The sequence below is a fragment of the Macaca fascicularis genome, chromosome 19 (assembly GCF_037993035.2).
Source record: "Macaca fascicularis isolate 582-1 chromosome 19, T2T-MFA8v1.1".
Classification (NCBI taxonomy): Eukaryota; Metazoa; Chordata; class Mammalia; order Primates; family Cercopithecidae; genus Macaca; species Macaca fascicularis.
In genome coordinates, this window is record NC_088393.1 from 40,770,091 (window position 1) to 40,783,906 (window position 13,816).

General features: G+C 54.3%; 1 protein-coding gene across 4 annotated transcripts in view; it reads right to left on the reverse strand.

Moving 5' to 3' along the window:
• PEPD (peptidase D) overlaps positions 1-13,816 on the reverse strand; it is a 136,245-nt gene that overhangs the window by 100,761 nt on the left and 21,668 nt on the right. For all 4 annotated transcript variants that reach the window (XM_045380628.2, XM_045380630.2, XM_074023080.1 and 1 more), the window contains exons 5-6: positions 7,394-7,441; positions 4,124-4,185 (exon numbers count right to left, since the gene is read on the reverse strand). In XM_045380628.2, coding sequence (XP_045236563.2) covers positions 4,124-4,185; positions 7,394-7,441 — 110 coding nt within the window. The remainder of the gene's footprint in view (positions 1-4,123; positions 4,186-7,393; positions 7,442-13,816) is intronic.

Consider the following 13,816-nt stretch of genomic DNA (forward strand, 5'->3'; position numbering starts at 1 on the left):
CTTTCTCAGCCAATGGCAAGAAATGGAGCCCTGTTACTCACTGCCCACGCCCAGGGTACAGCTTCTGTCTGTCTGGGAGACGACTGCCTTGTGCCAAAAAGGCACCCCTGCTAAGGCATGGAAACCTGATGGACAGGCAGCCCTCAGCTCAGGCCACTCGGCCCCTGCCAACAATCCCCCAACAGACCATCTCTCCTTCATGGTCAGTCCTGCTGTCAGGAAAACCTGGCCTAAAGTCTACCTCCTTAGATGCTCTCAGCAATCTACCATGTCTGACTTTGCTCCCTGCCTTCAGGAGCCAAGTGTTCCAGGGACCCGTGGTGCTTGCCATCCACAGGAAGAAGTCTCAAGTCTCTTGCTGTAGGGTTCCCCTCCCCACCTCAGCCCCCCACCCCAGCCGCCAAACCAACCCCCCATCATGCTCCTGCCAGGACCTGGCAATGAGCACCTGACCCCATGCCCACACCCAGCCCTCCTGCCAGAGCCCGCAGCAAGGCCTGCTCTTCCCAAATCTTCCTCGGGACTGCTCCAATCAAGCCACACATGGAGCTGCGGCCTGGGCCAGACCACAAACTCAAAAGGCCCTACAGACCATCCCAGCCTACGCCCTTCACACTACTGTCATCACGCCGAGCCACACCACTGGGTGAGCCCAGGGCCTCAGGCCATAGGGGGCTCCCCCGGTCTCTCTGGCAGTACGCATTGTTCACCACCCTCAGCCCACCTCTGCCCTGTCCCCTCTGTTCCTTATCCTCCGCTGTCCCCACACCTCGAGACCCCGCACACTCATACTGCAGGCAGCAGGCGACCTGGCCCTGATCTGGGGAGGCAGAGGGAGGTTTGAGACCAAGGCTGAGCTCAAGTGGGACAGACCCCAGGCCAGACACCCCAAGTAGCCACACCTGGAGGGCCAACCATCCAGCTGGACCAGGGCCCTGAGGGTCTAGGCTGGGAAGACAGTGGGGGCCACTGTCTACCACAAGCTCCTCTTCCCTGCAGGCCAGGGGATAAGGGGAGCCGGGGAGGGGTGTGCCCCTCAGGTCAAACCAAGAGGCCAAACCTGAACTTCTGTTAGAGCAGGAGGTCAATCAAAGCCCAAGGTGCAAAGTGCTGCAGAGACATTTAAAAGGGTCAGAAAGGACAATTCCAGGAACAGGGAGCTTCATTAGAGCAGTGAGAGGCAACTGGGGCGGAAGCAGCTGCGTATTGGAGAGGAGGACGACAGCAAGATTCATCTTGCTTGGGAAACAGGCTATTAATATCCCAGCTAGCAGCTGGAGGTGCACCCGGCAGGCAGGTGAACGCGGTTACTGAGCAGCGGCGGCTCTTGGGGACATAGTCTCTGCCCAGCCCGGCACAGAAGTGCTGGCGGCCTGGGTGAGTGGAAGGCAGGGAGATAAGCTGCACCTGGACCCCAGGAATGCAGACAAGACTGTCCATAGGGAAGCAGCTGGGGGCAGCTGGAGGCAGAGGCTGGAGCCCCATGTCAGGGTCCACGGCAAGCAGGGTAGGGGTCACCAGCCAGAGGCTCCTGCCTCAGTGAAGTAGCACTGGTGACAGTGAGGTGGAAGGCCCCGAGGGGAGAGACATGAGTGGATGGCCCCCTGCAGGGAACAAGGAGGGGAAGGAGTAGAACAAGCAGGCCAAAGATGGCCACAAGGGTTCTCACCCGCAGCGCATTGCATCAGCCAAGTCAGAGACTCGGCCAGCAGCCTGACGCATGGGTGCGGAAACTGATGCACCAGCACCCAGTGTGGGGGGGCGGGGGGCAGTGTCTCAGCCCAGCCCCCAGCTAAGGGGCTGGGTGAGCACCCCCCAGTCCGCTCCAGTCTGGCCTGGATCAGAGGTTGGAGAGATACCAGCCTGGTGCCCGGGGAGATGATGCAAAAGTAAGGCAGTCCCTGGCTCTCCAGAAAGTGTCCCAGTGGTGACAGGGTGGGGTGGGGAGTTTGCAGAGCACAGCCTCCTCTGGGCTTTTGGCAGGGGCCACAGGGACTGGGGGGCAACAGGGGACAAAGGCTGGGATGAGAGGTCACACCTAGGAATCCTCCTGGGGGGTAGAATGAAGCCTTGGCTTCCTGACACTCACTGACAGTGATGAGGGTTCCCCGGGGCCCCACCAGCCTCCCTCAGGGAACCTCAAGGAGCAGCTGGCAGAGCTCTGCTTCAGGGGTCACATCTGGAGCTCCTGGCTGGGACCACGCCCACCACACAGCTGTCAGATGTGAGCTCCTGGGGGGCTCCGCATTCTCTCCAGAGGAGGAGCAAGCAACGCTCTCACCACTGAGATGGCCCATGATTCATTGACATCAGGGAAAACTGGGAATCGGTGATCCTGGAGCCCACCTGGCTCACCATGCAGATGGGGAGACTGAGGCACAGAGGAGCAATGGGATTTGCTGGGGTTTGCTTGTGGGCAACTGTCACTGAGCACCAGCTCTGAGCCAGGTTCCAGGTGAGCATGATCTCCTCCAGTGCCCACCACAAGCCCAGGCAGCAGCAGGTTACGTGTGGAGGAGCTGAGGGTCCCCTTGCTGCAGAGACCCAAGCAGAGGACCTAGAGAGGTTCCATGGCATGGTCGAGGAAAGGTGTGCAGGACACTGGAGACCCAGCACCAGGTAGTGCTGGGGGGATTCAGGGAGCCCTGGGCCTGGGAAAGGCAGCAGCTGGCGGTGCCTGTACCCCCTCTGAGGGCCTGGGAGGCCTGGGGAGAGACAGCAGCTCCACCTCCATGGCCAGCATTTCAACAAGCTGGGCTAATTGCTGCCAGATATGGGAGGCGGGGCCGCGTTGGGGAAACTCCCAGGAGGACACGGAGATCTGCGCAGTGAAAAAGCAAACCTACTACCCACCCCCCGCCCACCCCATCGCTCTTAGCATAGGGGGAGGGGGGAGATGATACATATTTATGAGCTCATAAGCCCTCCTAATCACCCCTACATCACACACACAGATTCCAGCAGCTTGGGCTCATACACAATTGTAAGGCGGTTCCTCCATCACTGCTTTGGTCCACCAGTGAACAACAGAGGACACGGGGGCTGCAGAGGATGAATGGCAGGAGAAGGGCTGGGGATCCAGGTGTCAGAGGTGGGGCTGGAAGCTGCCCACTGTCCATGCTCAGCAGTCTCGAGCGCAGGGGCCTTGTCTGCTATAGCATCAGCTGACAATGCAGGCCACAGGCCCCCAGCGCCAGTCACCAGCCAGTCCAGGGAACCATGCAAAGCCATGGTGGAGGGCTCTCCTACCCTCTCCAGGCTCTCCCAGGGGCCGTGGGTGAGGGGTGACAAGCAAGGGAGGGGCTTCTTTCCCTGTGCCCAAGGTCTGTCCTCCTGCCTGGAGAGAAAACGGGAACCGCTTCCCAGGCAGAGTTTGGAGGCTTAGCCTGGCGCTTGGTTAGTTAAGACTGAGAAGAGGTTAAGGGGATCCTACCTGGGATTAGGGCAGCAAGGGACATGGGGGAGCTGCTGAGAGCCGGGTTGGAAGGGGTTAATGGCTGGGACTAAGAGAGGTGCCTTGGGCCAGGCGCAGTGTCTCACATCTATAATCCCAGCACTCTGGGAAGCCGAGGTGGGTGGATGACCTGAGGTCACGAGTTCGAGACTAGCCTAGCCGACATGACAAAACCCCATCTCTACTACAAATACAAAAATTAGCGGATGCCTGTAACCCCAGCTACTCAGGAGGCTGAGGCAGGAGAATCGCTTCAACTCGAGAGGTGGAGGTTGCCGTGAGCTAAGATCAGGCCACTGCATTCCAGCCTGGGTGACAGAGCGGAAAAAAAAGGGCAGGGTGGGGCAGCTTGATGCACAGACCACAGGGGCTCACAGCAGATCGCTAGAGGGAAAACAGCGCCACCTGTGCCTGCCCCTGCCCCTGCCCAGTGGCAGGGCTGCCTCAGCACTTTCCTTACGGAGCAAACAGAGATGGGGCACCTTTCCTTCAAGAAAAATCAAGGTGATTTTTGGCAAATTATGCTTCTAAACATTTCCTCAAAATGCCCAAACGCCTTAAAGAGAAGTTTACATAGTTCATGTCTTATTTGTAGACCGGGAAAGACGTGCTGGTGAAGGTGGGAGTGGGGGAGGGTGGGGAAAGAGTCCCTGGGGGCCCAGGACTTACTTGCTGATGCCGTCAAAGGAGGCCTCCCTGCAGACGCTGCCGCTGTCCGTGTTGACGCCACGCTGCGGAGAGAGAACACAGACATGTCACACGGTGCTGCACGGTACCCCCACAGCCTGCACCCCTAAGACCTCCAGCCAGGCTCAGGACAGGTATGAACAGGATCCCCCGCACCCCAACCAGCCCATCCCCTCCTGCCTTCCCCTGACACATGAGCCACCCTGCCCCAACACAAGGGCAGCCCTCCTTTGCTACCACTTGCCAAGTGGAGGAAGTGGGGGCCCCCCAAACTCTGCAGCGTTCCAGCTGCACAGCAAGGCCTTCTCCATGGAGGTGAGAGCACCCTGTTGAAACCAGCCAGGCTGCCCAGGCACAGGTAAGGATTCAGGGCCACTCCCACTACAAATCTGCTCTCCTCAGCCTGGTCCATCTTCCCTTTCCTGCACACAATCCACACTAACTGTATAATATCCAAGAGTCCTGTCGAATCCAGCCCTTCTGGGGAGGCGTGCAGGACCCGACTCTGGCAGGACTGCTATGAAGCAGGTGACATCCCTCTCTTAACTCCAAGGATGGAGTCGGACAGGAGTGGAGACAAAACAAGGGATTTGGAGAAAAATGGGTCCTCTCCAGAGAGGCAAGTCATTTTATTTTATTTATTTATTTATTTATTTATTTATTTATTTATTTATTTGAGACAGTGTCTTGCTCTGTCACCCAGGCTGGAGTGTGATGGCACCATCTCAGCTCACCTCAGCCTCCACCTCCCAAGTTCAAGTGATTCTCCTGCCTCAGCCTCTCGAGTAGCTGGGATTACAGGTGCGCACCACCATGCCCAGCTAATTTTTATATTTTTAGTAGAGACAGGGTTCTGCCATGTTGGCCAGGCTGGTCTCGAACTCTTGACCTCAAGTAATCCGCCCACCTCGGCCTCCCAAAGTGCTGGGATTACAGGCATGAGCCACTATGCCCGGCATGGGCAAGGCATTTTAAATCACCATTTCTTTACCCAGAACTTCAGCTTGATGTCTAATCGTACATCTAAATTAAACACATTGGATCACCTATGACAGTAATCATCTCACATAAGCTTCAACAGTAGCCATTGTGATAGTAGCCATCTCACATAAGCTTCAACAGTAGCCATCAACAGTAAAGCAAAAAAAGGGTGCCAAGTGCTAACGGAAACAACCAAAAAAAACTATTTTGGTAAAAATCAACTAAGAAAAGAGAAAGGCTGGGCACAGTGGCTCATGCCTGTAATCCCTGCACTTTGGGGAGCTGAGGTGGGCAGATCACCTGAGTTTGGGAGTGTGAGACCAGCCTGATCAACATGGTGAAACCTTGTCTCTAAAAACACGAAATTAGCTGGGTGTGGTGGCGCATGTCTGTAATCCCAGCTACTCGGGAGGCTGAGGCAGGAGAATTGCTTGAACCCGGGAGGCGGAGGTTGCAGTGAGCCGAGATCACTCCACTGCACTCTATCTAGCCTGGGCAACAAGAGCAAAACTCCATGTCTGACATGCTTGTTCTTCAGTGCCATAGAGAAATAGCACTTGAACATAAACTTATTTAGTAAGGCCACTTTCACTTCCTGCAGAAAGGGTGCACTTGCCAGCAGTTTTGCTACGAGAGTACACCGAACAACGGAGACAGGGTCATTTACAACCTGACATGTCCACCCTACTGCTGTGTCCAGTTTCCACTGGCTGGAACGGGACCTTACATTCTGTATTTGTTCTGACTGGCTAGCAACTTAGAACTTTTTAAAAGAGGCAAAGGTAGAGGGGAAGAAAGGAAGGAGGAAGTAACTTGTGGGATGCTGACAAAGGTAAAAACACTTTTAAATAAGGCAGAGGCACAGGCCATGACCTAATGCTTGCTTGGACCAGTATAAGCATGCCAGGGGAAATATTTAGGCTAAATTGTGGGAGCTAAGAACATAAAGTATATTGATTTATTATGGCTAGCAGATATTTAAGAATGTCAGCACGGGTCTTTGAATAAATTTTGCTTTTTATATTCCATCTCAAAAAAAAAAAAAAAAGACAAGAGGGAAGGGTCACTTTGGGAGGAAGAAGGCTTGTGGACGTGCCTCTTATATGAAACTCCCAAGCTCAACGAAGTGTAAGAAAGCACACTTCTCTGAGAAATTTCAGAGAATTCTCTGGGGGCACGCCACAGCCCAAGTGCCCCCAAAACCCTGCCAGCGTACCCGGAGCCCACCTTGCACTCCCCACCCTAGCCCAGGCCCTCGGTCAGTCACTGCACCCCACACCCCTGCTACCTTGAGGGCAGATGCCAGGGGGTGTGGTTTTCAGATTCTATTAACGGGGAGACAGAGGATGGGAGTAAACTTTCCTTTTTCCTTTTCAAATTTTTTATTTTTAATTTTCGTGGGTAGGCATTAGGTGTATACATTTATGGGGTACATGAGATATTCTGATACAGGTACGCAATGTGGAATAATCACATCAGGATACATGGGGTATCCATCTCCTCAAGCATTTATCCTTTCTATTACAATCCAATTATACTCTTCTGGTTATTTTTAAATATACAATAAATTATTGTTGACTGTAGTCACCCTGTTGTGCTATCAAATACTAGATCTGATTTGTTCTACTTAGCTATATTTTGGTACCCATTAAACTTTCTACACCCACAAATTCCATGAGCTCAGCCTGACACAAATACATCTTCTAGCCGGGCTTAACCCTAGGAGTGGGTGTGGTGTCTCGTCCACATCCTCATGACAGGACACAGCAGGTCCCGGGGAGACTCAAGGATGGGGTCCCATAAACAGTTCGCTATTCAGACTGAGCAGGTGTTGCTACTTATCACCGATAACCATTCCTCTTGGTTTCTTTTTTTCTTTTTTGAGACAGAGTCCTGGCTGTGGCCCAGACTGGAGTGCAGTTGGCGTGATCATACCTCACTGCAGCCTCAAACTCCTGGGCTCAAGCACGTCTCCCGCCTCAGTCTCCCAAGTAGCTGCGACCACAAGCACATGCCACCAGGCCTGGCTAACTTTTTAATTTGTTGTAGAGACAGGGTCTTGCCATGTTGCCCAGGCTGGCCTGGAACTCCTGGCCTCAAGCGATCCTCCCACCTTGGCCTCTCAAGGCATAACAGGCATGAGCCCCTGCACCTGACCCCTCTCAGTTTCTTAATCCTCCCCTATGGTCCCAACCTCTGCAGGAGAGGTGGCCGCCTAAAAACCCTCCCCAGAGCCAAGCACTGCCCCACCCCTGGACACCAGCCACTTACCAAAGTGAGGAGGACAGAGGGCTTCTGTGACGTCAGGACACTGGCAATCTAGAAGGTCAGAAAGAAAAACCCACTTTAGAGGCACCACTAAGCCTAATGAAGATGACATGCCACCATTCCTTCACAGTGACAGTACACGTTTATCAAGCAGATTCTTAGAACAAGCGACGCGGGTGCTGCCCTCACCCTGCAGGTGAAGAAACCCAGCTTTCCCTGGTTGACGGACTTCTGAAAGCCACACAGCCATAGAGGGGCAGAGAGGATAAACCTACACCTGGCTCGCTTCCCACCGCACTGCCCTGCTTCCAGGCACCACACAGGTCCCTGGCTCCAAGCAGCCAGCGCCTCCCACCCTCCAAGGCCAGCCCCTCTGCCCATCTGCAAAGTCCCTGCTCAAAGACCCGTCCCCCGGGAACCCTTTAGGCTCCAGCCCTATCAGCCTCTGGTTCCTAGGGCAGGGGCCTCCCTCCCTGCTTCCCATTCAACCCCTAGACCCAGGGGAGTTGGCCTTCCCCAATCCCATCCTCTGGCCCCCACCCCACAGCCCACTCTCTGTCCCTCCACCATGACCCACTTGGACCTCCTGCCACTGCAGGCCAGTTACTTCCCAGCCAAGCCCTTGAACCTGCGTGCCGGGTCAGCTCATCTCTCCCCGCCTCTGCTCCAGCTCGTATCTCTCCCTGAATGCCTTCTCCCCATCTTACTGCCTCATCGATTTGCACTCCGGATGGAAGCCCCAGCCCCCTGGGCAGGTTCATTCACTCCCTCCTCCACTGCCCCACTGACAGTCACCACTCCCCTCAGCAAAGCGCCATGTGCCAACCAGCCTGCCAGGTGCAATTTCTTCCTCTCCCAGGCCGTCCTCCTCAGTCTGCCCTGTATCTTGGCTAGTGCAGACCCTCTTGTTTCTGAGCACCCCCAGGGCAGAGAAAAGTCTCATCTCCACAGCCCTCGCCTCTCTCCACACCCCGATCCTAACTCTTTACACCCGCAACTCAGTGGGAGAGTGAGGAGAACGTGGTGTTGTTTTAACAGCTTGATTGAGTGATCACTGACGTACTCTACGCTGCCTGTATTTAACACAGACATTTTGATAAGTTTTGACATATGTATACATATACCTTTTTTAATACTGAGATGCCTCCCAAGAAAACCTGGAACGTACTGAAAACTATAAAAAGATAAAATGCACGTACAATCCTATCTCCAGAGACGATTTAGCTTTGCACATAAAAACAGAGATTTGTAATGACATTTGGATCATATGAAATTACATGCTTCACTTATTTCCTGTCATTATATATTCTTCAAACATGCAATTTTTAGCAGTCACTACCGCTGGGGACAGTAAATGTCCAGTAAGTCACTGCTGATGGCCTGTGCCAGTCATCTTACACACAGCATCTCATTTAACCACATGGGGAGACAGCGCGGCAAACAAGCAGGTTCTGCAAATGAGAATGGCTTACAGGTTAGAGAACTTGCCTGAGTCAGGTGAAAAAATAATAGCACAGCCCAGATTTGAACCTATGGCTGTAGAATACTCTTTTAGTGGACGCTACTCATTCCTCTACGGGACACTTAAATTACATCTAATACACTTTGGGAGGATGGGACGGGTCAGGAGATCGAGACCATCCTGGCTAACACAATGAAACCCCATCTCTACTAAAAATACAAAAAAATTAGCTGGGCGTGGTGGCGGGTGCCTATAGTCCCAGCTACTCAGGAGGCTGAGGCAGGAGAATGGTGTGAACCCGGGAGGCGGAGCTTGCAGTGAGCCAAGATCACGCCACTGCACTCCAGCCTGGGCAACAGAGCAAGACTCTGTCTCAAAAAAAAATAAAAAAAAATTACATCTAATAATTAGCTATTATAAATAATGCTGTGATGAACATCCTTGCATATAAGGATTTCCTTAAAATTAAATGCCAGTCGGCCACGGTGGATCATGCATGTAATCCCAGCACTTTGGGAGGCCGAGGCGGGTGGATCACAAGGTCAGGAGTTCAAGATCAGCCTGGCCAATATGGTAAAACCCCATCTCTACCAAAAATACAAAAATTAGGTGGGCATCACGTGCCTGTAGTTGCAGCTACTCAGGAGGCTGAGGCAGAAGAATTGCTTGAATCCAGGAGGCGAGGCTGCAGTGAGCCGAGATCACACCATTGCACTCCAGCCTGCTGGGCAACAGAGTGAGACTCTGTCTCCAAAAAAAAAAAAAAAAAAATTAAATGCCTTTAAAACTGTTGGGTGAAAAGCCACAGACTTTGTCAAGGTTTGCCATGCTCCTGGCCCAATGATCCTCCAGACATGTATCAACAATCTCCCGGGATCCTCTCTCATGTTACTGAGTGACTGCTTGGAGAACGGCTGTGTCCTTTGGCCTCAGTGTTGCAAAAAAACAGAAGGCTCAGCCCGGTGTGGTGGCTCATGCCTGTAATCCTAGCACTTTGGGAAGGCTGAGGCAGGTGGATCACCTGAGGTCAGGAGTTCGAGACCAGCCTGGCCTACATGTTGAAACCCTGTCTCTATTAAAAATAAAAAAAAATTAGCCAGGCTTGGTGATTGTAATCCCAACTAGTCAGGAGGCTGAGGCAGGAGAATCGCTTGAACCCGGGAGGCAGAGGTTTCAGTGAGTCGTGATAGCGCCACTGCACCCCAGCCTGGGGGGCAAGAACAAAACTCAGCATCAAAAAAAAAAAAAAAAACCAAAAGGCTCAGCTGTGTCCCTCCACACCCTCAGCTCCTCCAAAGGAAGGGGAGGCTTATTAAATGGAACAGGGCTGCATGTGCTGGCCCTGGGTGTGTTGTTACGTTGATGTGAAGGGTCTGCATTCATCGGCACAGAAGGAGTCTGTCAATTACAGCAGCAGAAGCAGAGAGCCAGGAGGCACTTGGGGATTGTATCTGCTATTGTCTTGGGAGGGAGGAGCACGATAACAAATGTGTGGGCTGATGGTTTTTCTCGGGGCGACGACTCCCTGGACGTGCTGGTTAGGAATAATGGAGGAGGGGAGGGCAGCCGTCTCCTTGCAGCACCGTGCTCAGACAATCCAGGCCTGACTCTGAGAGCAGGCTGTGCATCTCCTAGTCCTGGCAGGGCAACATCTTTTATTGATCACAACTGCTTGAGTGGGCCCTGGTTACTTCTGCGGCTGCAAAACCTCTCCCGGCCTGGCAGCTCCACCCGCCCTTCCCCACGGAGACCCATTAGTGCTATGCTCTCATCAGCACACCCTGACTCCGTGCCTCAAATATTAAGGGAACACAATGCGCTGTGTGTTGCTGGCTCCCGATGTATCCCCTCCGATGTATCCCCGGCACACACGACAGCTTGGCTCTGTCAACTCAAGGCCTCATTTCCACGGAATGGTGGCCACTGGGGACCTCTCACACCCTGCGCTGTTAAACGGCCCTGACTTGCTTCATGCCACAGCCAGCATCGATTTCTCGGGCAGCCCCCGGTCTCTCTGGCAGATGGAGCTGGATGGTCACAGGCAGAATTCATCGGAACCCTGTGGGTGTACATCCTCCCCCGGGGACAATCAGAGGCTTCCCACGGACACTTCCTGCGCTTTCCTAACCAGGGCCCAGACCAGGCCCGAGGGCCGCTTTTTGCAGGGTGATGAGCTGGAGAAAAAAGCTGGATATGCCTTTGCCAGCGTTGGGAAAGCCTGCAAGGCTCCAGAGAGCTGGCTCTGCCCTGCAAGCACTGAAGCTTTTGAAAATAAACCTTCTTTCACGGCATTCTCCTCCAACAGTACTGCACACTGGTGCCCTGTACTGCTTCTAAAATTTCAAATTGGTTTCTCAAATGTAAACATCAGGAAACATCACCAACAGTCTGGATGTGTGGCTACTCCTTAACAATCAGGTTCCAGGAGCCCTGGGCTGGTGGTCCCACAGCGTGGCGGCCCCTGTTGACCCCATTGCTCCCGATGCCTGTCCCTGTGCTGCCGCGGTTGTCCTCTTACTGTGCTGCCTGCAGCCAACTTGGTGACCCTGGGACCTTCTCACATCTGCCTGGCACCATAAAGGAAAGCTAGTGCATGGAACGTGTGCTCCACCTGCCAGCTCTCAGCCGGTGATCCCGCCAGCCTTTGCACTGGGCCTTCACGGCACAGCCTCGGGGCCCCACTCAGGGTTCTGCTGAGTGCCTCCTTCCCAGGGGAACTGCCTTCTCAATAAACTCAGGATCCTCTGTGGGGAGGAGGGAACCTCGGAGCCAGTTGTGCCCCATCAGACACCTGCATGTCATACATGCTATCACGTGACCGGCCATGGTTCAGAGGAGACAAGCGTTGGCTGTGATTCGTCACTGACAGCTGAGGCCACCCCGAGTGAGATGAGGCTGAGCACTGCAGAACCAGCCTGGGAACCCCTCCCCCCTAAATAAAGGGCTTCCTGTCACCTCCCACGATGCAACAGGCCCCAGGTACCTCGAGCAACCTGCGATACCTCCCAGCTCAGCCGGCTCAGTCCAGCAGGTCACACTTTTTGGCAGGATCCCTTCTGAGCCACAGAAAATCAAAGGCACAGGCAGTCCATGCAGCCTCCGCAGGAGTGTCCTACAGCAGCCCTCCTTTCTGAGGGGCAAGGGAGGCCTGGAGGGGAGGCCCCTGGGGTCACATCCCAGCACCACTGCCCTCCAGCTGTGGGGCCGTGAACCAGGCCTTTCTCTCTGAGCCTCAGCCTCATCTATGAACGGGGTGGGGGCTTTGGCCCCGCACAGTCCCCACCCCGCTGTGTCCCCCCCACAGTGGGAGGGACAAGGAGCTCCAAGAGAGCTGCCAGTGTTACTGGAGCCCATGGGGGCCGCCCCGGCATGAAGCGCTTGCTCTGCTGTCAACATGAGCCTTGTTCCCAGTAAAAACAGCGGCAGTAACGGTAACATCAACACCAATCTGCAACGGCAGTGGTGGTGACGGGGTGCCGTGGGGTGCCCCTGAACCCTAAAGAGATTCCAGCCTTTGAACTCTACTGAAACCTCAAGATTCTGCTTTGTACACGAAGATGAAAAGTGAGCCAGTCTCCGAGCTGCCATTCTGTGCTATCATTGACAACTTCCCTGCCCTCTCAAGGCGGCCTCTCCCTTACTTCGCTTAGAGACCAGTTCTCCTTCCTCACCCCCAGAAATCCCAGTATACACGGAGCTGAATTTCCCCCCAGTTATAAAGATAAAAATGTCAGACAGTGGCTGGGGAGGCTGTGGCCCAGAGGCGGCTCGGACTCAGCAGCTGAGTCCAAGTCGGAGGCAGGTGCCCGCCCCACCAGGGTCCTTGAGACACAGCCCACCCCAGGCTGTCCCTCCAGGTTTCACATCGAGGAGAGCTGAAGGGTCAAGGTTTCAAAGGGCAACAGTGTTAAGAAGCAGTTTCTGGGGCAAGGAACACATCTGCCACGGAGAGGGTCAGAAGCAAAATGGGAATGAATGAGTAGGTGCCTCCCGCCCCAGTTTCAAGACATACAAGGTAAGACGCAGATGGTCTTGTTGGGGGCATGCAAATAAACATTCAGTCTATTTTAGATCCTGTACTCAAAGGAATCGATACGCTAGGTCACATGTGTATTGACAGAATCTTCAGATGTTAAGAGTCAACCCCAAAAGCTTGGGATTGAAATAACATAAAGATCCATCAAAAGCCTTCTCTCTCCACAGTCCAACCAGGCAAAAGATGCTGTAGAGACAGGCCCCTGTGGCCCTGCAGAGGTGGGCAGTGCCCCTTCACAGAGGCTCTCCTGGGGACCTCTGCCCAGGCACCACCACCCTGCGGTGACTGTTCACTCATGTGGTCACCTCCTGCACCGGACTGTGTCCTGGGCTGTTGAGGTGAGCCCTGCGTCTCAGCCACCTCTGATGCCCTACATGTCCCTGGGACTGGGCAGGGAGAGAGTGCAAGAGGAACGTCTGGGGGAAAAGAACTGGGCGTTCAAGACAAATACAAGACAGTCAAGGGCAGAGTGCACATCAGAACACAGTCAGCCTCCATGGTGTCCACAACTTGTCCTGAGGGCTCAGGGAAGGGGCACCAGTGTGGACCATAGTCTACAGCAGATACAGGGGCTGGTGCAAGGCCTCAAAAGATGGATAGCAGAAAGACAGAGAAAAGGAAAACATAGTCCAGGACAGCAGAACTAGGGGCAGGGCTGGGCACATGGTAGTGGCCTGCCTGGAGTCAAAGAGAGTTGGCCACCTCCAAGCTGGCTGCGCCGGGCCGGGCTGGGCCCCACAAGCTGGGCAGAGACAAACTGGCCTCTCACAGCACTGTGTCCAGCCATGATCCCTGGGAACCTGCCTCTCAACCAGGCTGTGTCCTGCCCAGAGGAAGGGGGAAGCTGCTTGGCCGCCAGAGCTCCCCCGGCCACTTCCACACTGCAGCCCCGGCTCTTAGCATGGGCCACATGCGATCTCTGTCTGTG